Source organism: Ylistrum balloti, unplaced genomic scaffold, assembly GCF_031769215.1.
Source record: "Ylistrum balloti isolate Yb309-2 unplaced genomic scaffold, AGI_CSIRO_Ybal_v1 Utg369896, whole genome shotgun sequence".
NCBI lineage: Eukaryota > Metazoa > Mollusca > Bivalvia > Pectinida > Pectinidae > Ylistrum > Ylistrum balloti.
In genome coordinates, this window is record NW_026782026.1 from 173,023 (window position 1) to 199,787 (window position 26,765).

At 35.5% G+C, this 26,765-nt stretch overlaps 1 protein-coding gene across 1 annotated transcript; it reads left to right on the top strand.

The window, feature by feature from the left end:
- Positions 1 to 859: 859 nt before the first annotated feature.
- LOC132546575 (vacuolar protein sorting-associated protein 18 homolog) lies at positions 860 to 25,430 on the top strand. The gene is made up of 29 exons (XM_060210294.1): positions 860 to 916; positions 2,604 to 2,690; positions 3,103 to 3,176; positions 4,122 to 4,231; positions 4,649 to 4,797; positions 5,375 to 5,459; positions 5,647 to 5,726; positions 8,608 to 8,720; positions 8,993 to 9,081; positions 9,997 to 10,095; positions 11,739 to 11,907; positions 12,387 to 12,444; positions 13,229 to 13,332; positions 13,809 to 13,869; positions 14,339 to 14,403; positions 15,192 to 15,327; positions 15,664 to 15,816; positions 16,382 to 16,475; positions 17,158 to 17,231; positions 18,223 to 18,384; positions 19,223 to 19,363; positions 19,572 to 19,703; positions 20,547 to 20,631; positions 21,024 to 21,151; positions 21,473 to 21,594; positions 22,181 to 22,298; positions 22,677 to 22,817; positions 24,459 to 24,517; positions 24,688 to 25,430. Exons 2-29 carry the CDS (start codon positions 2,607 to 2,609, stop codon positions 24,749 to 24,751), a joined length of 2,949 nt encoding a protein of 982 aa, XP_060066277.1. The 5' UTR covers positions 860 to 916; positions 2,604 to 2,606; the 3' UTR covers positions 24,752 to 25,430.
- Positions 25,431 to 26,765: the final 1,335 nt, after the last annotated feature.

The window sequence follows — 26,765 nt, forward strand, 5'->3', positions numbered from 1 at the left end:
GTAATACTGATTTTGATCAAACTCAGTTCGTCATCAGTAATTTAATAGTAGTCAAAATAAATGAAATATTGACTCAACATTGAAGGGAGGTAACACTGTATAGTAGCGTATATTTGGGCCTGTAAACCCTGTACAATGTTCCCGTGTGGTCAGATAAACTTATTCAGTCAAAATCATTCTGACACCCCAGAGTTTCACTCTATCAGTAAAAATGGTATAGCGATAAGTTTGAAAGTCGATAGGGGCCGCGAACGGTCAAAATGTACTCAGATAAGTTTATTGTGGTTACGTACATTCACGTAAACTTAGTATTTTCTTATGGAATAATCGTATAATAATTATTTTCAACAGAGACATATATAACACAGATATAGCCTATACGTTTCTGTTTTCAAGGACTTAACATGGATGCCTATAGAGTTATCCGTCCGTGGTATTTTTTATTTTGGTACAAAAAAAAACGTGTTTAAGTAAAGAGTCCTATTTTGGTGAATCTTGAATTAAATTGAATTTAAGAAATTATAAAATTTTCTTTTCATGTTTACAATCCATCAATATTTAAACATGATAAAAATGGTTGACGATAATGTTGTCGGAAAAAATAAGCTCGATTATAAGATACATCCTCCCGGAAGTCGAAATTAAAGCACTTATAAATAGACTGGTTGGCTGCCGTAGTTTTTATCTCTTCACTTAATTCCGTTTAGAAGTTTTACCGAGCACAGTATTGCGGATGTTTTATTAATTATTTATTTACGTCCACTATTGTTGTAATTTACAAACTGTACGAGTAGTTTCCCTTGGTGGTAAATCTTGTCAATGAGAAGGTAGAAAACTAAATATCAACACAGCCTCCCCAGGTCAGATGATGCCGAAAGTTCGAAGATTGCCTTAGTCTGTTTGTCTTTAAAAAAACGTAAGCTACACGCGAGTTTCACTAATTCAAAACGACATTTTTGCGCTGTCGAGCGTAATTATATGTAATTGATTGTAATGATGCTGGTAAGCACTAAATAAGACATTCTAACGCTCGGCTAAAGGAAAAAAATCCCACTGCTAAGTAGGAAAAGGCGATCTGGGCTTCATTCGCGAAATCCGGTTGAAACGGTTCAGGTGGCCTGGAACTATCCCAATATACATGAAAACACGTGTGCCTGTTATTTGAACTGATATATATAACGCTGAAAGTGCACAGTTTCGGAATTTGCTGTCAAGCAGAAATCGATGAACTAAATCCATTTTTACTTTTTATTCTGAAAACTAATGACATGCAGCAAGTTAGTCTTGGGCAGGTACGGCTGGACCCCTCTAACTGCACATGCCAAATATTCCGCAGTTCAGCCTTGGTTTTGATCTGTACCTGGCGTTTTTCATGCAGGTTCAACTGGTCCAACCGTTTCAACTGCTTACGCGAAAGCACCCCTTTACTCACAACTTCTACACTACCCCTCCTTCACAAAGTCTTCGACCTCAAAAACACCAACCAAGGTTTAGTATCTCCAAGTAAGCATTTTAATCTCCTATAGCTTCTAGTCTTTGTGTGGTCAACGGCACCAAATCTGTAATTGGAAGAAGTAATGAAAAACACACTGCAAATGCTGGGGTTTGAAATAGTGAGTCTGTGATCTCCAGATGGACACTCTACCACTCGACTAAAGGGAACTTCACACAAGTCAAGGCTAATAAGACAACCTCTTCTCACAACTTCTACATAGAGACGAACAGGAAATGTCAGGAACCTGACACAAACACTAAATTGGTTGTTATTGTATCGGATCTGTTGAGCATATCACACACCACACAGTTAATGTCAACTTACATGCTATACTTCTAACAGTATATAATTCATTTTATTAAAATTGTCTATAGACTTCATGAAACATCTTAAATTAAAAATTACCTGTGGTGTTACATGTCTGTGCTGACATGGTTTTACCAAGATACCTAACCCTAATTGCTCCTATATATATAGTAAGGTAGCCACCAGCTACTTAAGGAAACCCCACCTCCAAATGACCATGGGTGTTCACAGGATTACAAACCAGGGTTTTCCATAATTTTGTTAGTAGTAGACTGTGTAGTGAAAGTAGGAGGCTGGCCTGCTGTGTATGTGTAGTCGTGTACAGAACATTATTACGGAACTGGATTGGTGTCGGCGGCCAAATGATCAAAGTAGCCAGTTAAATTGGCCGGCGACTGGCTTGTATGGAAAACTCTGTAAACCCTGCAAAACAAACAGAATTTTAAATGTTCTTGTTTCAGTCAAACAGACTAGACATTAGACTCTGTAAATCACTAGTGATTAGCTTCAAAAACAGTTACAGAAAATGACAAAATGTTCATGATTCAGCTTCACTGAAATGTTAGAATAATTAGTGACTATAAATAATTACTTGGGTAATATCAGAGTTACGTTTATAAGCTTATATTACAGAACAATGTTTAATACCCAGTGATGTTCACACCTGGACTAAAAGTGTTTCTCCCCAACTTTACACTTTCTTGTTGCTGTGATGTTATAGATAAAATATAACCAGTGCCTGACAATCATCACATCAGTACTATAACTGCCCATATTTTCGATGTTATGTTTTACGTTCTAGGATATGGCTTCCATCCTCGATCAGTATGAGGAAGAATCTGCGAGAGCAGCATCAGTCCGCACCACAATGCCACCTGTTCAGGAGCCGGTAACTATATAGATGAATAATTTACCTTTCTAATATTCCTGCCATTTCAGTGTCATTTTTGTCACGGTTCCATCGTTACAAAGTGAAGAGTTATACAAGTTTTCACTTTTATATGTCGGTCGTAAGTTGACCAAACCAATGTTATTATAAAAAAATCACATATATTGAACATATGTAAAACATCACTAATTCTGAGCGTATAAGCTTAGTTGATTAGTAACTTCAATTATGATAAACCTGTTTTGTTTTAGTTTTGTTGAATTTGGTAACATTATGAAGTTGAAGACTAGGCAAGGATGTTCCTAGTGTATCTGTACTGTAAAACACAATGTTGTACAATATGTTTAAATAATGTGTTATTTAACTAATAATTCTAGTCTTCCTTTTGTTTATTCTATTCTGTGTTTTGTAGATTGGACCTGGATTCATTGATGCCAGACTAGATACAGATGTTCCAATTTTTAGTAAAAAGAAGGTCAACTTCAAGTGAGTTATTGAAAATCTGTTTTATCTTTCACTGTTACATTATTGATTAATGCTTCATCAGACGAAAATTATCTGACATGAGGAAAATGATAACATTTGACATTTTCATATTGTTCCTGCTTTCTAAAAGGCTTGAGATCTTTTACTACAGCAAAAAGGAAATAGATATTTCACAAACCATCACATATTTTATGGCTGAGGTCTGTATATTTCTGTGCTGATGGTTTGATAAATATATACTACTAGTTGTTTATTACTTTCTGGTCCTTTGGATTGGTTGATAAGTTGAACTTTGACCAATTACAAAAGGGCACCTTGCATATTTACAGAAATGAAAACATGCAACATATAGTTCATGATTGTAATAATTTTATTTTTATGAAGAATAATATAATTTATTGTTTTGAAGATAACAAATCACTTTATTACCTGACAGTGTATGATTTGTAAGAATTATAATATATTTGCATTAACAAAAGACATATTGGTACAGAACAAGTCATCTTTTTAACTGTGGTAAAGACAGGTCACATAAACTTGTGTTATTAGGATATAAGGTACTTTTAACTGATAATGTAAATGATCTTAAGATATATAGCAGGATAACATCCTCAATTGTCCTGATGATGATACATGACAGGATAACATCCTCAATTGTCCCGATGATGATACATGACAGGATAACATCCTCAATTGTCCTGATGATGATACATGACAGTTTAACATCCTCAATTGTCCTGATGATGATACATGACAGGATAACATCCTCAATTGTCCTGATGATGATACATGACAGGATAACATCCTCAATTGTCCTGATGAAGATACATGACAGTTTAACTTCCTCAAACCTCATTATGATAAAGATACCTTTAAGGCAATGTTTTTGAGTCACAGTTGAAACTCTTTTTAAATCCTTTGAGATATGACTTCTTTTTTTGCCAGACCGCCTGACCCTATAACACATATGGCAGTATGTAACAACTTCCTGGTGATATCAATGACCAGTAATATCTTACTGCGCCTCGACCTCGAACATCCTGAAACACCAGATGGTAAGATTAAATGATTATAAAAAACAGATATATTATCTTAACACGGTACATTTGTATGCAATTTGGTCAGTATCTTATTATTTAATTTTAATCACACTTTGTTGACCTTTCTGTTATTTAGTTAGACAGGTATGTCAGATTATGTACACACACTGTGTTGCCTTGTCTATTAATTAGTTAGCCATGTATGTTAGATTATGCAAACATATTAGTTGGACAAAGATTCTTTTTAACTTGTGAATTGGTTTTAAAGTATTGATGAAATTGTCCAAATACTTCCTAGGAATAGTCAGGATTTTTATACTGTTATATACAAAGTTACAGTAATAATATTTGTGTATTAAACAAGTTATCATACTGTTTTTGTAATAAACAACTTTTGTAGTGTTCTTCTGTACTTAATGTTTGTGTTAACAGAGGTGGAACTTCCAAGAGCTGTTGAAGACAAGGTTTACAAAATTTTTCTTGACCCAACTGGCAGACATCTTATTGTCAGCATGGAATCTACTGAGAATTACTATCTCTCCCGTAACTCGAAGAAGCCACGTCCCATAGGCAAACTAAAGGTACCTTGGTGCATTCAATAGTTTTATCTTTCTTATTATATACCAGTCTGTTCAATTAGGAAAAGGGAAATCTGGTCATTTGGAAATTATTGTACACAGGCTTTGGTGGTTCAGGGCAAAAGGAACGTGCAATATATACTGATGTAGGGCCTCTAGATATTATGAAATGTGCTTATTTAACAATAATATGGTAAGATCAAGGGCAAAAAACCAACCATGTGGGTTTTCCCCGGGTAGTCCCACACTAAGACCCCTCACGCGCTTCCATTCGAGCCAACAAGAGTGATTTATAAAAGTTGGAAAAACTTGCTTCGTAATTGTTGTGAAATAAATAAAGTTTATTATAAGGGCAAAAAAAGGTAGATGTACTAATTCAGGGCTCTACTAATATGTACTGATTCAGGGCTCTACTAATATGTACTGATTCAGGGCCTAAATAGCATGTAATGATCAAAGCAGAAAGAACACATAACTCATATTGTTGCAGACCCTCATCTTAACATGCCAAGTGTATTGATGAGGGTTTTTATATGATGACAATGTTATGGGATTCTCTAACATACAGCTATTGTTTTAGGGTCATCATGTGCATGCAGTTGGTTGGAACCTACAGAATGCCAATGACAACACAACAGGTGCCATCCTCCTGGGCACTAGTAAGGGTAAGACTGAATCCTTTATCCTTAGCACTAGAAATCATAGGATCAATACATCTCAGTGTAATACATTTGGAGTGAAGTACACTAAAATATGGTAAATGTTGACATATGTTCATTTACAGTGTTAGAAATTTCTGTGTTATAGATACTGAATGGCAGATTCCTGAATGTGTTTTGTTTTCTGTTTTAGGTCTGATATTTGAAACAGAATTAACAGATAATGAAAACAGTCGTTTTTTCCAGGGAAGTTTGGACCAATACCTGAAACAGGTAAAGACAAGAGAAAGTGTTTCACGGAGCAATGTTGACAAGTGTCTCAAGATTACACGATAGTCTTCTATATCAAAAATTAATTAATAGTGAAACATGGACCAGTATCTAAAAACATCTAAAGAATATTACAGGAAAGCCTAAATTTACATCTGAGCAAGTTAAGAACATTTCACATTTTGTAGGACAACTTTTGATTATTGAAGTATTTGATAAAGCCTTGATATACCAGGTAACTACTAGACATTAGTAACACAATATGAGGATTATAAATTTGAACATGATTAAGTATCAATCAAATTCATTTGTACAACACTTTGAATTCAATTGTACAGTTCTTGGAATTCATTTGTACAACACTTTGAATTCAGTTGTACAGTTCTTGGAATTCATTTGTACAACGTTTTGAATTCAGTTGTACAGTCCTTGGAATTCATTTGTACAACACTTTGAATTCAGTTGTACAGTCCTTGGAATTCATTTGTACAACACTTTGAATTCATTTGTACAGTCCTTAGAATTCAGTTGTAAAGTCCTTGAATTCACACACAGAATTCATGTTGCATAGCACTTCAAATTCATTTGTACATCACATATAATTTGTACAGTACCTGTAGGAGAACAGGTGTTAATGTTATATCTTGTGTTCCTCTTAAATGCAGCTGAAAATTCTGGCTCGTCCAGAGGAGGTACTAGCTATTGTATACAGTTATAAATAAACTTCTCAGTTCTTTGCCTGCTTTTTCTGTTAATTCAATGGTACAAGTTATTGAAGAAAGAAAAAATAAAAATCAAACAAACATTACTTTAATCCTGCCTTGCAGACCAAAGGTGAAAAGTACAATCGTAGAATTAACAGTTTTTGTAGTAAAGCATTTTCATTTGCTTGAAACGCCACTGTTGTAATTGTGTGAATTCATTTTTAATAATGTATCTGATGCATGGAAAATCGCATATATTCCTGAGTTGTTTGTAGTAAGTGACGCTGTAAGATAGTATATATCTTTAGCTCACTATCATCAGGTTGTTATTGCTGTTTCTTCAGAAGCTACTTATAGATCATTCAAAACTTTCATGTGTAGGCCCCCCATTTCCCCTGGTTGTGTATATTTGCCTTTGGGATCAAACTACTCAGCTATTTGATGGTGGGCAAAAAAATCCCTATGAGACCTCTTGGTGCTGTAACCTGTAACACCTCAAGCTAAGGTCAGGGTTAGTGTTCCCTGTAATACTGCAATATAGCATATATCTTTAAGTAAAATGTCCTTAGTGACAAAGTAAGATATCATACAGCCTCATGTTAGTATACTTCTGTGTTATTATGACAGCATATAGCCTTAAGTCTAGTATGTATATTTGTATATCCTTGAATATCCTAGATTGTCATGAGAGAAGTTCCAAGGTAGTATATAACCTTAAGTCAGTTGTCTTCCCTCATGACTCTGTTAATCTAGCATATAGCTTTAAGTCCATTGCTCTATATGACATTGTAAGAGGGAATTCATCCTTTGCATGTGTCAAGAATGCAGTAATGCAGATTTCTAGAGTGTAATTTGGGGGTTGGGGTTGGGAGAGAGGGTTGATGGGGGGAGGGGGTTGGTTAAAGACTACTGACAGCTTGCTTTTTTTGTGTTTCTCGTAAGATTGGTTGTGATTGCATGTATTGTTTAAAGTGTTTAAGTTTTTATATATATTTTATATCATGTGATTTACCTACCTTTATATATTGATGAGATTGATATACATTCAACAGTGTGAGGTTGTACATTTATCTTATACTGACTCCTACCAGGTCATCTTGTTGTTGTACAGTAAATGTTTAGTATGAGGTTATATATATATATGGTTTTCCAGTTGGTAGAATGCATCACTTTTATAATAGATTACTACACTAAAATATATGACATCAACAATGTGTTACTCAATACTAGTGTTAATCACTTTCATAATGTATTACTACTACAATGTATTGAATCAACAATGTGTCACTTAATACTAGTGTTGATCACTTTTATAATATATTACTACTACAATGTATGACATCAACAATGTGTTACTCAATACTAGTGTTAATCACTTTTATAATGTATTACTGCTACAATGTATGACATCAACAATGTGTTACTAGTAAATACTACTGTTAATAGGACATCTAACAACATTTTACTGAACTAAACTACTACTAAACTAGAATATATTTCATTAAAATGTCTTATTTCTAGAATGTATTACTACTAGAATGCTTTACTATTAGAATGTTTTACTACTAGAATGTCTCACCACTAGAATGTTAGAGGCATAGAGGTAAATCACAACAGGTGAAGAGGCTGGGTTCTAAGATTTATTGTTGTCAACCAGTTTCACCTCTCGGGTTTCTTCAGTGCACAAATTTACACAGAGATTTTACCCCGATAAAAATGAGGAGACAAATCTCATTGTTGAATTATGGCGTCTAACTATTATACGAAAACCATAACTTAGTCACGGTTATTTTACTCATCAATAACAATGTTATGCAAAATTGTGGCCTGAAGAAGCCTGAGAGGTCAAAACCAGTTGACTGGCAGTTTTACTACTAGAATGACATACTTCTAGAATGTCATACTACTAAAATGTCTACTAAAATGTCATACTACTTGAATGTATCACTACTAAAATGTCATACTACCTGAATGTATTACTACTGAATGTCATACTACTATATGTCATACTACAAAAATGTATCACTACTGGAATGTCATACTACTAGAATGTATCACTTCTAAAATGTCATACTACTAGAATGTATCACTACTAAAATGTCATACTACTAGAATGTATCACTACTAAAATGTCATACTACTAGAATGTATCACTACTAAAAAGTTGGGTTTTTTTTCAGTTGTTTAACCTGGGTAAATCCAAGGCTGTTGCAATCACAGGACTGGAGTTTGACAGAATGCCATCTGATGCTATGACTGAATATAAATATTTTATCATGATCACCACTCCAGGGTAGGTACTTTAGCTGTAATATCATGATAAAATTATTATGAAGTCAGAAAACCTGATTAATCTTGTGTGATAGTTGATGGCCTGTTGATTGAATTTGTGTATATGGTGGTTCCATTATATTGTTTGTCAATAAAAGCTTATTATGAGATTTGTTTGTGAAATGTGTTTTGGTTAATATGTTAACTTCCTTTAATTGAGTAAAGATTGATATCATATGTGGCAGACATAGGTAAGAAATCAAACAGTAACATCTATCATTGTGTTTATTATAGTCGTCTGTACCAGTTTATTGGAAATGTGTCCAAGTCGTCGGAGCCCCCAATGTTCCAGCCTCTGTTCCAGCAGTATGAAAACAAACCAGGTACTCACTGCAGCCAACTGTAAATTTAGTACTGACCATCTGTGACCTGTGTGTTTATTTCTGTCAATGTGAACTGTCCATCTGTGACCTGTGTGTTTATTTCTGTCAATATTAACTGTCCATCTGTGATCTGTGTGTTTATTTCTGTCAATGTGAACTGTCCATCTGTGACCTGTGTGTTTATTTCTGTCAATGTGAACTGTCCATCTGTGATCTGTGTGTTTATTTCTGTCAATGTGATCTGTCCACCTGTGACCTGTGTGTTTATTTCTGTCAATGTGAACTGTCCACCTGTGACCTGTGTGTTTATTTCTGTCAATGTGAACTGTCCATCTGTGACCTGTGTGATAATTTCGTAATGTGAACTGTCCATCTGTGACCTGTGTGATAATTTCGTAATGTGATCTGTCCACCTGTGACCTGTGTGATAATTTTGTAATGTGATCTGTCCACCTGTGACCTGTGTGATAATTTCGTAATGTGATCTGTCCACCTGTGACCTGTGTGTTTATTTCTGTCAATGTGATCTGTCCATCTGTGACCTGTGTGATAATTTCGTAATGTGAACTGTCCACCTGTGACCTGTGTGTTTATTTCGTAATGTGAACTGTCCACCTGTGACCTGTGTGATAATTTCGTAATGTGATCTGTCCACCTGTGACCTGTGTGTTTATTCTTGTCACTTTTCAGATTATATTAATGGCCTCTGCTAAATATGGTCATTGCTTTTAAAAACATTTATCTCAACAGTTAAGATAAAGATTTGCTCAAACAATGTCATATTTCTATTGTGATTTTACATGTTTGATTTGTTCAGGAAACAGTAAGACTACATGAAAGGTTATAACCTGAGTTATTCATGTATGTGACTTGTGTTTAATACCTTAACAATAAAGTTGTTCTTGTGATAAACAGAACAGTTCCTAGAGCTGCCAGGAGACTTTGGAAATAGTGAATTAAAGCTGTACCTACCAAGATTCCGAGCTGCTCCAAAGAATTTTGCTTGGATGACTGGTAAGTATCACCAGGAAGTAAATAATAATAACTGATTTAACAACTCTAGGAATTTTAAAGGTGAAAGTTCATCGGTTCACATTTCAAATGGAAATTCATTTTAGACCCTTTTTTGTCATATTTTTCAAGCAAATATATCAGAATATTGACATTTTTAGATCAAACTTAAATTCACATCCACTATGTATCCATGACCTCCATGGTTACATCACAGTGCCATCTGTGAATGTGTGACGTCATTTCATTAAGTGACAATAAGCTGTAATACACACATGTGTAAATGCAAAAATATGACATAAGTATATTCCCTAAATAACAAGACAATCATGTGATTAATACAATCTGTTACCTGTAACTGAGTGAGATCGTGGGTATCTCGGTCGAGGGCTAAGATCCAGTAACATAATTCTAACTGATGCGTTAGCCAAGGTTAGATAGTTACAGGATCTTAGCCCGAGACTGTGATACCCCGATCTTGTTCACTTACAGGTAGTAGTTTTTTCTCGCATCTACAGCCTCTTCACTTTTAAATATCGTTTGGATAGTGCTGCATAAACAATGTAGGCAGGAATTAAAAGTACTGTACTACCTTTCAAGAGGGCTGGTCGCATTTTCGATTTCATTTTAAATATGATTAATTAAATAGAATATCGTTGAAATTTCAACAACAACATAACCCATGCTTTTGTTGAAATACATGGGTTTAGGTGCCACTTATGCCTACACTTGGATGAATACACAGATGCATAAAGAATTACACGAAAACACGTGAGAGTATGATACAGATCGGGCGAAATAGAAAAATCTAGGATGGAGTATTAATTGGGATATCTCTGTCTGAAGTGTGAGAAAAATATACCTGTGACAGGGACTTAGTCTGGATAATCAGTACATATAGTGACAAGGACTAAGTCTAGATAATCAGTACATATAGTGACAGGGACTAAGTCTAGATAATCAGTATATATTGTGACAGGGACTAAGTCTAGAAAATCAATATATATAGTGACAGGGACTAAGTCTAGATAATCAGTATATATTGTGACAGGGACTAAGTCTAGATAATCAGTATATATAGTGACAGGGACTAAGTCTAGATAATCAGTATATATAGTGACAGGGACTTAGTCTAGATAATCAGTATATATAGTGACAGGGACTTAGTCTAGATAATCAGTATATATAGTGACAGCGACTGAGTCTAGATAATCAGTATATATAGTGACAGCGACTGAGTCTAGATAATCAGTATATATAGTGACAGGGACTAAGTCTAGATAATCAGTATATATAGTGACAGGGACTAAGTCTAGATAATCAGTACATATAGTGACAGGGACTAAGTCTAGATAATCAGTATATATAGTGACAGGGACTAAGTCTAGATAGTAAGTATATAAAGTGACAGGGACTAAGTCTAGATAATCAGTACATATAGTGACAGGGACTAGGTCTAGATAATCAGTATATATAGTGACAGGGACTAAGTCTAGATAATCAGTATATATAGTGACAGGAACATTGTCTGGATAATCAGTATATATAATGACAAGGACTAAGTCTAGATAATCAATATATATAGTGACAAATAGGCAAGTTTGATTGGACAAAACTAAGACTATGTTATGGTTGCTATTGTCTAGGACCAGGAGTGTATTACGGGGATGTAGAAGTGACTGGGGCTGCTGGCCCCTCCACCGTCACTACCAACACAAAGCTGATGCCTTACCCCCGTGACCCAGATGAGAGGGGCACTAACCCCCAGGCTATGGCTCTGACAGAATTTCATGTCCTGTTGCTCTTCCCTGACCGGTAAGTAGTGATGTTTTATAGCCCCCTCTTCATTACATACAAAAGACATACGATTTACCTAGCTGACAGTTCTATACATTTATATAGACAATGTAACAACATAGTAGATAATTGTTATGTAATAGTCAGACCCTAAATAATTAATGTGTTTAAATCTACATGATTAAACATAGGAAAACAAGGTAAGAAGAATGCCAATTACAAACATCAGCTTTGTGTAAACTTAGTAAACTTAGATAAATTATGTTTGACTACAATCATTTATCAGATGTAAGGTTCTGTATATGTACCAGCCTGACTAATACAATTATCTATCAGATGTAAGGTTCTGTATATGTACCAGCCTGACTAATACAATTATCTATCAGATGTAAGGTTCTGTATATGTACCAGCCTGACTAATACAATTATCTATCAGATGTAAGGTTCTGTATGTACCACTGAATTCATCATGTCTTTATCTGGTTTTGTATTGTCAGGATCAAGGTTGTCTGCGTCCTGAATGAACAGCCAATCTTTGATGACATTTACCCTGATGTAAGTAGAGTTCTCTGATATTGATATTTTAAATATGTGTTTTATTATTTACACTTTTGTTTTAAGATAATTTGAAAGTTTTGTCTGGTTAATAATTCTCTAATACAGCCAATACCTGATCACCTCTTTAATTCTGCATGAAGACCTGGCAGAGTTTGGACCATGAACTAAGACTGTGTAAATTGTTTTACAGAGATTGGGTCGTTTACAAGGACTATGTAAATTGTTTTACAGAGATTGGGACGTTTACTAGGACTGTGTAAATTGTTTTACAGAGATTGGGTCGTTTACAAGGACTATGTAAATTGTTTTACAGAAATTGGGTCATTTACAAGGACTTTGTAAATTGTTTTACAGAGATTGGGTCGTTTACTAGGACTATGTAAATTGTTTTACAGAAATTGGGTCATTTACAAGGACTTTGTAAATTGTTTTACAGAGGACTGACTATGTAAATTGTTTTACAGAAAGATAGGACTTTGTAAATTGTTTTACAGAGATTGGGTCGTTTACTAGGACTATGTAAATTGTTTTACAGAAATTGGGTCATTTACAAGGACTTTGTAAATTGTTTTACAGAGATAGGGTCGTTTACTAGGACTGTGTAAATTGTTTTACAGAGATTGGGACGTTTACTAGGACTATGTAAATTGTTTTACAGAGATTGGGACGTTTACAAGGACTGTGTAAATTGTTTTACAGAAATTGGGTCGTTTACAAGGACTGTGTAAATTGTTTTACAGAAATTGGGTCGTTTACTAGGACTATGTAAATTGTTTTACAGAGATTGGGACGTTTACTAGGACTTTGCAAAGACCCGCTTAAAGGCAGTTTATGGACTTTTACATCTCAGAGTGTTTTCAAGTACAAAATTGTACGAGAATCACGGTAAGTTTGGTCACAGAGGCAAGGGGAACCCTGCCCTCAGATGGTGACAGAGGGGATAAAGGTTCTGTATGTAGATCATTGTTATTGTAATACTTACTCAGGGTTAGGAATAAGTAAGTTAAATCTATCCTTATAGCTCTATCTTTGTTAAGTTCACATTTCAGGCTGAAGTGCTTTATGTATTAGTTTATTAAATCTTATTCTAAAGTTTTGTCTAATATTCTTTCACTATTAATATCAGATATTGAATTCTAGACAGATATTATTGTTTCCAGGAGTGCTCTGCAGGTCTGTTTCTTATTCTTAAAAATTTTGTTGATATACAATATATACTGTATATATGACATGATTTACTTCTGGTGGTTACCTGTTAAGCTTTGACATAAACTGAAATATTCTTGTGATAGAGTATTGTAATCACCAAACAAGAACATTTTATTATATCTGTAATGGTATATCTCATTCTTTTACTCCAGGGATGTATGGCAGATGTACCTTGATATGGGCAAGTTTGATCTTGCCAAGGATTACTGTCGGGTTGGTTTTATATTTCTGTACACTGTCCCCAACCTCATTCTTGTTAGGATGAGTAAGATGATAACGAGTTCTTCATGCTCTACCAAAATTTGTTTATCCATCTGTCCATCTTTCCATCCGTCCTATATATCTGGATCATAACTTTTCTCACAGTTAAACCAAGATCATGAAAATTTTTATACATTGGTCATATTAAGGTGATGTGCAGTGTACCAAATTTAATTACTCTTTGTTAAAATTGTATGCCAAATAAGGTCGTGTTCGGGGAGCATTTATCAGTTTCACTGATACTTTTGTATATACATATATGATCTTCATTGTCAAGTAATCATTTTTAAGTCATTACATTTACACAGTACTTTGTAAATGTTAGAATTTTCTGCAGTCACAAGCCTTTATCATTGCAACTTTCTTCCATTTCTCTTTATATCTATGAAAACAATTGATATTAATTATCCTTTACTTGTAGGACAACATGGCCCAGATGGACCGTGTACTTACCAAACAGGCAGAGTATTTGTTCACTAATGAGAGGTAGGTACAGGGTACATCTAGATTACTATCATGTCTAAAACCTGTCTAACCTGACTCTAGTCTGGATCTCTGTCTATTAGGATCTACGCATTTTCCTGCTTAAATTATGATAATGAATTTCTTGGCATTGGTGTAGTTTGTCTTTTTTAAAATTCCATTCATACATATCATTCTGGAAGCATCGTTTGCATTCTGGTACAAAATTTTTTTCACAAAGGACAAAATTGGTTGCAAAATTTTAGTGTAGATTTTGGTTGTTCAGGGGCAGTTCAGCTGTGATCCCTATCTCCTAGTAGTTGACAATAATTTACACAAATGTAATGTATTAAAGAATATGTTTTACATACTGTGAACACCTTGCACCGTAAACTCTCTCCAGTAAGAAGGACATCATTACCACTAATATACTTAGTACAAGTTTTATCTTATGTCATGGCGTAGCATCTAATGTGTTTGTCTGTCTGTTGTTACTCTGTCACCAGTATTTTATTCTAAAGGACTTCTTCTCAATAACCAAAAGGTTGAATTAACAATTTTTAGCTGGTAGTTTCCTGGGATGAAGCATAACAAAATTTGCAAGAAGAAATGACCTTGACTCATATTCATGGTCACAGGGGTCAGATTTTGTCAAAAGTTTCTGTAATTAACTGAAAGACCTCGAATAACAATGTTTTCTTTATAAGTTCCTGAGATGATGCTAAACAAAGTTTGCAAAACAAATTACTTTGAAACCATAGGTTAACTGTATAGAAGTAAATGTAACTCACCACCACTTCTGTATTTTCTAGGTATGAAGAAAGTGCTATGATGTATGCCCAGACACAAAACTCATTTGAGGAAATTGCTCTTCGATTCATCAAGCTTGACAAGAAAGATGCACTCAAGTCATTTATTCTGAAAAAATTGGAGTCCCTTAAACCACAGGTAAGGCTTGTTTGAACAAGGCTGATGCGACTTTTGTCCTGAGTTAAGATTGGTTTGAAGAATACTGATGCCGCTTTTAAGGTTTGGTTTGAAGAATGCTGATGGGGTTTTGGAAATATCTATTGATGCTAGACACTAATTTGGAAATAAAATCAGATGTGTTTCATCAAGTATGCATGTTTCTAACTATGACACATGAACATACGTGTATTTAAGAATGATTTTTGACTAATGTACCTGTTAAACAAGGGTATTTTGTACAAGCCTTAGGTATTGATCAGAATCCAAACTGATAACTGGTTTGTTATTTTACCGTGTTTGTTTGTTTCTTACAAGGACAAGACTCAGCTAACCATGTTGGTGACATGGCTGGTAGAGATTTACCTGAACCAACTTGGCGAACTGAAAGAGGCTGGTCGGGACCAAACAGCTGAATATGATGGCTTACAAGAACAGTTTCGAAAGTTCCTCAATGAAGTCAGAGTCAAGGTAATTATTTATTGTATGTCTGGTCAGGTATTTGCTCAATCAAATGAATAAAGATCTGGCTGTTAGATAAGCCTGATCTGTGTTATGGTGTGGTCAATAAAAGTGTTAATGGGAGATAACCCTGATCTGTGTCATGGTGTGGTAAATAAAAGTGTTAATGGGAGATAACCCTGATCTGTGTCATGGTGTGGTAAATAAAAGTGTTAATGGGAGATAACCTTGATCTGTGTCAAGCCGTGGTGAATAAAAGTGTTAATGGGAGATAACCCTGATCTGTGTCATGATGTGGTAAATAAAAGTGTTAATTAGAGATAACCCTGATCAGTGTCATGGTGTGGTGAATAAAAGTGTTAATGGGAGATAACCCTGATCTGTGTCAAGGTGTGGTAAATAAAAGTGTTAATGGGAGATAACCCTGGTCTGTTTCATGGTGTTTTAGATATAACGGGTAAGGGAGATAACCCTGATCTAGTAAATATAACTGTTAATGGGATATATCCCTGATTGGTGTCATGTTGTAGTAAATATTACTGTTCAAGGGAAATAACTCTTGTTTGTTTTACAGGAGTGTGTTAGTAATAACCGAGGTGTGGTGTATGATCTCATTGCTAGTCATGGTGATGTGGAGGATATGGTCTTCTTTGCCTTCCTAATGCAAGGTAAGTAAAATGTAAAATGTCTCTAATGAATATTCACTTCCTGGAATCTGTAACTGTTTAGCTCAAGTAAACATAATTGTGGACTAAGGTTACCAGTTAGAGAAACTGTTGAAGTAACCTTGAGCTAGGCTCACAAGTTAGAGTTATTGTGGCTAAGCTCACCAGTTAGAGTAACTCTGGGCTAAGCTTGCCAGTTAGAGTAACTGTGGGCTAAGCTCATGAGTTTGAGTAACTTTGGGTTAAGCTAACCGTTTAGAGTAACTTTTGAAATTGTATCAAATTTTACCATAAATTGGACTCAATTTTTCTTTTAATCCTAAGGGACTTTTAGCTGTAATTGTCATTGTCAAGGAAGACACTTCCTCTAAGACCCAGGGTTTTCCATAATTTTATTAGGAGTAGGCTGTGTAGTGAAATTAGGAGGCTGGCGAAGCTAGCCGACCCGAGCCGCTATGCGGCGAGGTGGGGGTGGCCTGCTGTGTACGTGTAGTTGTGTACGGAACATTATTACGGAACTGGATTGGTGTAGGCGGCCAAATGATCAAAGAAGCCGGTCAAATTGGCCGGCGACAGGCTCTTATGGAAAACCCTGAAGACCTGGTCTTATTCCTGAATTTTTTCTGTGGTCTCCATGTATATCTGACATGTTGTTATTTTCTTGTTTTCTTATCTAACCTTTCAGACTTTGAGAAAGTTATCACACACTACTTACAACATGATGAATACAGGAATGCTCTGAAAGTTCTTACAAAGCATGTAAGTCAAACCTGATTCTCTCACAGTAGTTTTGTTTATCAATCAGAAAACACCACAGGGACATAAACACCATGTAGAAAAGTTCTCTCATACCTTTATTTTACATTGTTTAACTCTAAAAATCATCTCTTCTCAGTGAGAAGAATCACTGACAGGTGTTCGTTACAATTAAATGACTGACTTGTTACTATTATTTACAGGATTTGTGACAGTAACTGATATGTATAACTGTATAGTTTCTAATTTTATTACACTATAGTCGCAATCAGTAGAAATAGTGCAAAATTAGAAAACAGCAAAATATTTCTACAGTGAGAAAATATCTCAGAAAATGTCTGTTATTCTCATGTAGTTTGACACCAGTTCATAGGTGTATGTGAAATTTTATACCCCAGCCTAATTAGGACAATTACAAAAAGTTAGTCCATACAAAATTAAAGTCCTATTCAATACTTATAGTATGAGTGAGAGTAACTGATTTGAGTACCACTGTTTATGGTGTTTGTGAGGAGTAACTGATTTGAGTACCAACATTTATGGTGTTAATGATGAGTAACTGATTTGAGTACCACTGTTTATGGTGTTAATGATGAGTAACTGATTTGAGTACCAATATTTATGGTGTTTGTGAGGAGTAACTGATTTGAGTACCAATATCTATGTTGTTTGTGAGGAGTAACTGATTTGAGTACCAATATTTATGGTGTTTGTGAGGAGTAACTGATTTGAGTACCAATATTTATGGTGTTTGTGAGGAGTAACTGACTTGAGTACCAATATTTATGGTGATTATGAGGCCTAACTGACTTGAGTACCATTGTCTATGGTGTTTGTGAGGAGTAACTGATTTGAGTACCAATATTTATGGTGATTATGAGGCCTAACTGACTTGAGTACCATTGTCTATGGTGTTTGTGAGGAGTAACTGATTTGAGTACCATTGTCTATGGTGTTTGTGAGGTGTAACAAACTTGTATCCCATTGTTTGCAGTGTTCAGCAGATGTTGACCTATTCTACAAGTTCTCTCCGCTGTTGATGCAGAACATTCCACAAGAGACAGTCACTGATTGGATCAAGCTGAAAAATAACCTGGAACCTCTGCGCCTTATTCCAGCTCTTGTACAATATGACCATAACAGATACAGACAACAGGTAGAGTTATCTCTGCTAACACTCAGGGCAATAACATGTACTCTTCAAGATGTGTAATTAAAACAACACATGAACAAGATGACTGCTAGTTCAGTTGTCTTTTCACACTTTCAGTAAGCTACAGTATCATCTTTTCACACTTTCAGTAAGCTACAGTATCATCTTTTCACACCTTCAGTAAGCTACAGTATTATCTTTTCACACATTCAGTAAGCTACAGTATTATCTTTTCACACCCTCAGTAAGTTACAATGTTGCCTTTGAACACCCTCAGTAAGTTACAATATTGCCTTTGAATGAACACCCTCAGTAAGTTACAATGTTGCCTTTTCACACCGTCAGTAAGTTAGAATGTTGTCTTTTCACACCCTCAGTAAGTTACAATGTTGCCTTTTCACACCCTCAGTAAGTTACAATGTAGCCTTCTCACACCCTCAGTAAGTTACAATGTTGCCTTTGAATGAACACCCTCAGTAAGTTACAATGTTGCCTTTTCACACCGTCAGTAAGTTAGAATGTTGTCTTTTCACACCTTCAGTAAGCTACAGTATTATCTTTTCACACCCTCAGTAAGTTACAATGTTGCCTTTGAATGAACACCCTCAGTAAGTTACAATGTAGCCTTTGAATGAACACCCTCAGTAAGTTACAATGTTGCCTTCTAACACCCTCAGTAAGTTACAATATTGCCTTTGAATGAACACCCACAGTAAGTTACAATGTTGCCTTTTCACACCCTCAGTAAGTTACAATGTTGTCTTTTCACACCCTCAGTAAGTTACAATGTTGCCTTTTCACACCCTCAGTAAGTTACAATGTTGTCTTTTAACACTCTCAGGGGAATGAGGCAATACGCTATTTGGAGTTCTGTATTCAAGATATGGAGAACACAGAGCAAGCTATCCACAACTATCTACTGTCACTGTATGCAAAACTACAACCTGACAAATTGATGACTTACCTACAGATGCAGGGTACGGTAAGTAATAAATTACTGCACTATGATGACTTACCAACAGATGTAGGGTTATGTAAATAATCATGGACCATCTTAGATACAAATGTAGCAGCTTGGAGTCAGAAAGTAAAAGGCTAGGCCACACTATGTTTGCTTGTTATATAAATAAAGAAACATTTCTAGTTTTATTCAGAAATGCATTTTTCAATACTGTGATCAATATTGACAGGACCCTGAAAGTATCTGCTATGACCTGAAGTATGCCCTGCGTTTGTGTGCTGAACATAAACACAAGAAGGCCTGTGTCCACATCTATTCCCTTATGGGACTGTATGAGGAGGCTGTTGACCTTGCCTTGGCGGTAAGCTTCTCTGATTACATCACCTTCTAATGTTGTAATACTGCTACCAAAAGCTGGGCTTTATTATTATGGGATGCCTGAAGCTTATATCTTGGCAAGTGGTTTTTTGTCTATCCATTCATCATCTGTCTGACCTCATCTTCTCCATTTAATCAACTTCTCAGTTGCCAAGAGACCCTTGGTGTGCCGGTAGCATGTTTGGATGAAGGGCTACCAAGTTACTTAAATTAATGACTTTGGCCCACTTTCAAGTTAAGAGGTGTCAAATGTGTTAAAATGTTAAAGAAATTCTTCTAAATAATAAAGAGGACCAAGGAACTGATATTGGTTATGTAGCATTGTAGGAGGGTTTGATATTGATTTCGTAACATGAAGGGCTGTCATGACTCAATGTCACAAAATCAGTGTGTTAATTTTTCTAAATAACTTTCCAATAACAAATGGAAAAAGGCTGAAGCCAATGATATTTGGCAAGTAGTGTGTCGAGATGAAGGGCTATGAAGTTTGTTCAAAGAAGTGACATTGTCCGATTTTCAAAGTGCAGGGGTTGAACATGTTTATAACCGCAAAGTTTTTTCCATTTTCCATTAGGCCCAGGGTAATGTTATTTGTGTGGTAGAATGCTTGGAAATTGAAACCAAACTTTGCTACACAGTCAATACAGTCCAATTCAACTTCTTTGAAGATATCCTTTTTTAGATTTTCAAATTAATGAATTTTTTAAACAGTCTTTAATTGTTTCTTACATTGGTAACATTCACTGGATTTGATTAAGAAGAATATGTCATGCTATTCACTTAATAAAAACCATGACATTCAACAAGTGTTAACTATTTTCTATAGGTTGATGTTGACTTAGCAAAGCACCAGGCAGACAAACCAGATGAAGATGATCTAGACCTCCGTAAGAAACTCTGGCTCAGAATAGGTTGGTACATTCCTTTGTTTAATTTAAACTACCGTATAGTCCTTTATTAACTTTAAGCTCATATACAGAATTATGGCCCCTTGTTCACTTTCAAAAACTGTATACAGAGTTATAGCCCTTTGTTTACTTTCAATAACTGTATATAGAGTTATAGCCCTTTGTTTACTTTCAATAACTGTATATAGAGTTATAGCCCTTTGTTTACTTTCAAGAACTGTACATAGAGTTATAGCCCTTTGTTTACTTTCAATAACTGTACATAGAGTTATAGCCCTTTGTTTACTTTCAATAACTGTATTTAGAGTTATAGCCCTTCATTTACTTTAACCTACTTTCTACAGAGTTATATCTTTTTGTTTACTAACAAGGTGATTGATTATCTCCCTTTACAGCCAGACATGTTGTTGAGGAAGAAAAAGATGTCAAGAGAGCAATGGAGTTTCTCCATGACTGTGACCTTCTCAAAATAGAAGACATCTTGCCTTTCTTTCCTGATTTTGTCACGATTGATCACTTTAAGGTGAGAGTGCTATTAATGAGGAAGATGTTGATTCATATGTATATATTACATAATATATTTAAAAAAAGGAAGACTTCATATTGAATCAAGGTACTGTAGTTAAGAGGACAAGAAGGAACATGTAGAGAGCGATTTGAAACTTGACAAGAAGTAAAAGAGTTTTGAAGAACCTGTCACTACCAAACCTTAACTCTTACAGTTGTCATATAAACCTTATTGGTCTTGGTCAAATGTGAAACCAAACTGTTATTTAGGCAACTGCGTGTGAGGAAATTAAGTTAAACTGTGGTAAAAGTTTCCCTGTATACATGATCTTGACAGGACGCCATCATCACGTCACTGAAGGAATACAACCAGCACATAGAGGCTCTCAAGGAAGAGATGGATGAAGCAACAGGAAGTGCTGAGGAAATCAGAAAAGAAATTCAAGGATTTCGCAACAAGTAAGAATGAATTCATTTGTAATGATGCTTTCTGCTCAAGCATTTTCAAGGTTCTACTTACAGTTGTAATATGCAGGTCATGTTCAGAGTTTTGGCCATTCAAATTTGAGAAATTTCATAGAAACTTTCATAAAAATGGTAAGTCCAATTTTCAGAACCTGCCTGAATTTAATGAGAATTAAAAAAAAAAAAACTTGCTGATAGAACTTTAGTCTATTTCATATTCTACTTATTAACCCTCCATTGGCAAATCGTGCTGTATCAATGGTCTTTGTATTTGAATTCCTTAAACAATTCATATCATCTATATTTCTTTACAAGTGGAGGATAGATCTTTCTCAAATTTGATATAAATGTTCCCGTTTGTCCCTAAGTGTGTCATTTTGATTTTAGGACCTAGAAAAAAATTTTTGATAGGCAACAATCCCTGATTTTGACTACGATGGTTTTCAATCACAGTTTCTGGAGTACTGAAATACTGAATGGATCTTTTCCAAAAACTTTAGGTTGTCAATATTTTTACTGTTTTTACAAACAGCTAAACCTTTCATATTGTCAGGATTGATTATCTGTTTTGATCTTACAGATTTGCCTTTGTGAAGTCAGTGGACAAATGTGCTGCCTGTGGTTTCCCTCTTATGACTCGTGGATTTTATCTGTTTCCATGTCAACACAAATTTCATTCTGACTGCTTAATAGGGGAGGTAAGTCTGTACATTCTGACTCCTTAATAGGGGAGGTAAATCTGTACATTCTGACTCCTTAATAGGGGAGGTAAGTCTGTACATTCTGACTCCTTAACAGGAGAGGTAAGTCATTACATTCTGACTGCTTAATTAAGGAGGTAAATCTGTACATTATTACTGCTTAAAAGGTGAATATGTCTATTCTTTATCATCTTGTACACTACAATCTGATGAAGGTGACCATGTAGTCATCAAAGTGTTATTATAAATCTTATACTGGTTGTGTAATAAGAACTTCTATTCTGTAGATAACTAAGTTTGTTGATTACGACAGCATACCAGGGGAGATAAATCTGTTTATTACAAGTAATCATATTTCATTCTATTGTTTGTCAGGTTGTACCCAATTTATCAAGCAAAAAACGATCACGTGTGGAAGATCTACAGAGGAAGTTGGCTGAACATGAGGACATAGGACCCCATAGTATGTCTAGTCGTCAAGGTCAAGGTCCAAACCTTAAAATAATGGAGATCAAGGTAAGGATGTTACCCTGTAGAGTGTAGTATCCCCTGTCAGTTATATATCAAAAACTCATTATCACATGGGTGCAATGATAGGAAATGTCAATTCACCAAGGTTACAGGGACATTGAAAGGTCAATATCACCAGGGTAACAATAACATTGAATAGTCAAGTCACCAAGGTTACAGGGCCATTGAATAGTCAAGTCACCAAGGTTACAGGGACATTGAATAGTAAAGTCACCAAGGTTACAGGGCCATTGAATAGTCAAGTCACCAAGGTTACAGGGCCATCGAATAGTCAAGTCACCAAGGTTACAGGGCCATCGAATAGTCAAGTCACCAAGGTTACAGGGCCATTGAATAGTCAAGTCACCAAGGTTACAGGGCCATTGAATAGTCAAGTCACCAAGGTTACAGGGCCATTGAGTGGTCAAGTTACCGAGGTTACAGGGACATGGAAAGTTTGAATCACCAAGGTTAAAGGGTTAAAGGGACATTGAAAGGTTGAATCACCAAGAGTACAGGGACATTGAAAGTTCAATATCACCAGGGTAACAATGACATTGAATAGTCAAGTCACCAAGGTTACAGGGCCATTGAATAGTCAAGTCACCAAGGTTACAGGGCCATTGAATAGTCAAGTCACCAAGGTTACAGGGCAATCGAATAGTCAAGTCACCAAGGTTACAGGGCCATCAAATAGTCAAGTCACCAAGGTTACAGGGCCATCGAATAGTCAAGTCACCAAGGTTACAGGGCCATCAAATAGTCAAGTCACCAAGGTTACAGGGCCATCGAATAGTCAAGTCACCAAGGTTACAGGGCCACTGAATAGTCAAGTCACCAAGGTTACAGGGCCATTGAATGGTCAAGTTACCAAGTTACAGGGACATAGAAAGTTTGAATCACCAAGGTTAAAGGGTTAAAGGGACATTGAAAGGTTGAATCACCAAGGTTACAAGGACATTGAATAGTTAATCTACCAAGGTTACAGGGCCATTGAATAGTTAATCTACCAAGGTTACAAGGACATTGAATAGTTAATCTACCAAGGTTACAGGGACATTGAATAGTTAATCTACCAAGGTTACAGGGACATTGAATAGTTAATCTACCAAGGTTACAGGGACATTGAATAGTTAATCTACCAAGGTTACAGGGACATTGAATAGTCAAGTCACCAAGGTTACAAGGACATTGAATAGTTAATCTACCAAGGTTACAGGGACATTGAATAGTCAAGTCACCAAGGTTACAAGAACATTGAATAGTTAATCTACCAAGGTTACAGGGACATTGAATAGTTAATCTACCAAGGTTACAGGGACATTGAATAGTTAATCTACCAAGGTTACAGGGACATGGAATAGTCAAGTCACCGAAGTTACAGTGATATTAATTTGTCAAGTCATCGAGGCCACATTCATGACCTTAAAGAGAAGGGAATCAATATTTGATTTTCAAATATCAAAATAGTATATATTTACCTGGTAAGTATAATTGGAATTTAGATCCAGAAGGAAGTGTGCACTCTTGTGTATGCTAATTGCTTGCAATCCAATTGTACATTCCTTACATAGTCGTGAATCAAATGTATGTAAACTGGTATTAATATAGAGAAAATTATAACCTCATGTGTTTTATTTTGTCCAGTCGGAGTTGGATGATTTGGTGGCTTCTGAGTGTATCTATTGTGGAGACATGATGGTCAGGTTTGTACATTATATACCATATATATATCAGGACTACATATGTAGCAGGTAGATATTGTGTAATGTAACCCTTTAACAATATTCTTTGGTGTGGAGTTAAACAGTTTTTAACAAAAATATATTGTGTAATCTTGAATTTCAAATTGAATATAACATTGTATTGTCTGTAGGTCTGTGGAGAAATTATTTATAGAGGAGGACGAAGAGGAACTCGCAAACAATGGATGGTTATAACTTTGGCAAACAATGGATGGTTATAACTTTGGCAAGCTACAGTTGGCTAAAACCTTGGCTAGCGATGGATTGTTATAACTTCAGATAGCAAGGGATGACTATATCTTTGGCTAGCAAGAGATGGCTTAACATGTGAATAGTAATGGATGGCTAAACCTTTGACCAGCAGTAGATGGTTAAAACTTTGACTGACACAAGATAGCTATATATTTGGCTAAGATAGCTATATATTTGGCTAGCATGGGATGGTTAAAACTTTAAAAAGGGATGGTCATAAGCATATGTCAAACAGTAATAACATTAGCGCTGTAGTGCTATTTTTGCGACGGTAGAGTGAAGAGTGTACCCAGATATAAAGGGTAGTGCTTGGAAGGATTTTATGTCTGGATCATAAAGCTGTCATTTGTTTTGGTGAGAAAGGGATAGATTGAATTAAAAGTGTGTGGAAGTGTGTTTTTTAGAAGTTTAGAAGTTTTTGTAGTCAATTTCCAAGGAGATTTCAGACATTCACCTATTCCAGCCTCAAAGGATTCATATTTCATTTTGTTATTTTTGGTAGAGAAAGCAATGTCCGTGTGTATCTGAATATTCCTGCTTGAAAGAGAAATCATGAAAATTGTCAATTACAACAAAATGTGAAGATGTAATATATTGCTGTTTATGTGATTTAATGTGCAATAGTAATATCATAATTATTTATTTCATAATTAAACATAAAATATAACAGTAGATATTGGATGTTTTTGATTTTTCCTCCTAGCACAATTTGATAGCTATACAGACTATATACATCTCAAACAACATTGTCTGATACACCACATTTGTCCAAAGCAGCCTCATGAAGACACCTGTCACAACTAGCACTTTCCTACATAGACACCTGTCATGACCCACATCCTTCTGTAAACCCATCTTATAACATACCTACATAGACACCTGTCATGACCCACATCCTTTCTGTAGACCCATCTTATAACATACCTACATAGACACCTGTCATGACCCACATCCTTCTGTAAACCCATCTTATAACATACCTACATAGACACCTGTCATGACCCACATCGTTTCTGTAGACCCATCATAACTAACACATCAGTACATAGACACCTGTCATGACCCACATCCTTTCTGTAGACCCATCATAACTTACACATACCTACATATACACCTGTCATGACCTACAATATTTCAACATTTTGTTGCCATGTCAGACTTACATGGTACTTTTAAATCACATACAGCTAAATGTGACGTATTGATTATAATGATGTCAGATTCACCTGTCTTTCCAATGTGTTACCTGCAAGAGCGGTAATTATGTCAATTAGAAGACTATGTAAAAAAAACTTGTCTTGGTCAACATGTTGACCCCTGTCTTAACCAATACTATCTATATTGACACCTGTCTAACTAAACACTACCACACCACATGAATATTGTCAAATGTAGATACCTGACTTTCTGAGCATTACCTCATGTAGATATCTGTCTTACTCAACATTCACTTGACTTACTCAACTCTAAATGTAGACATGGCTTACCCAAAACTATCTGTGGACACCAATGACACTTTCACATGATGACACGTCTTCCTCAGTACTATACATGTAGACACGTCTTACTCAGAATTATACATGTAGACACTTGTCTTACTAAGTACTCTACATGTAGACACTTGTCTTAACACTATCATGCATAGATACATGTCTTACTCAGTATTATACATGTAGACACGTCTTACTAAGTACTCTACATGTAGACACATGTCGTAACGCTATCACACATAGATACATGTCTTACTCAGTATTATAAATGTAGACACCTCTTACTCAGTACTAAACATATAGACACGTCTTAACACTCTCACATGTAGACACCTGTCTTATTCCTTACTATACATGCAGACACATGTCTTAATTATCACTATCACATGTAGACACATGCCTTACTCAACTCTATGTAAACACCTTTCTAAGTCAACACTGTGTAAACAGGTGTCTTACTCACCACT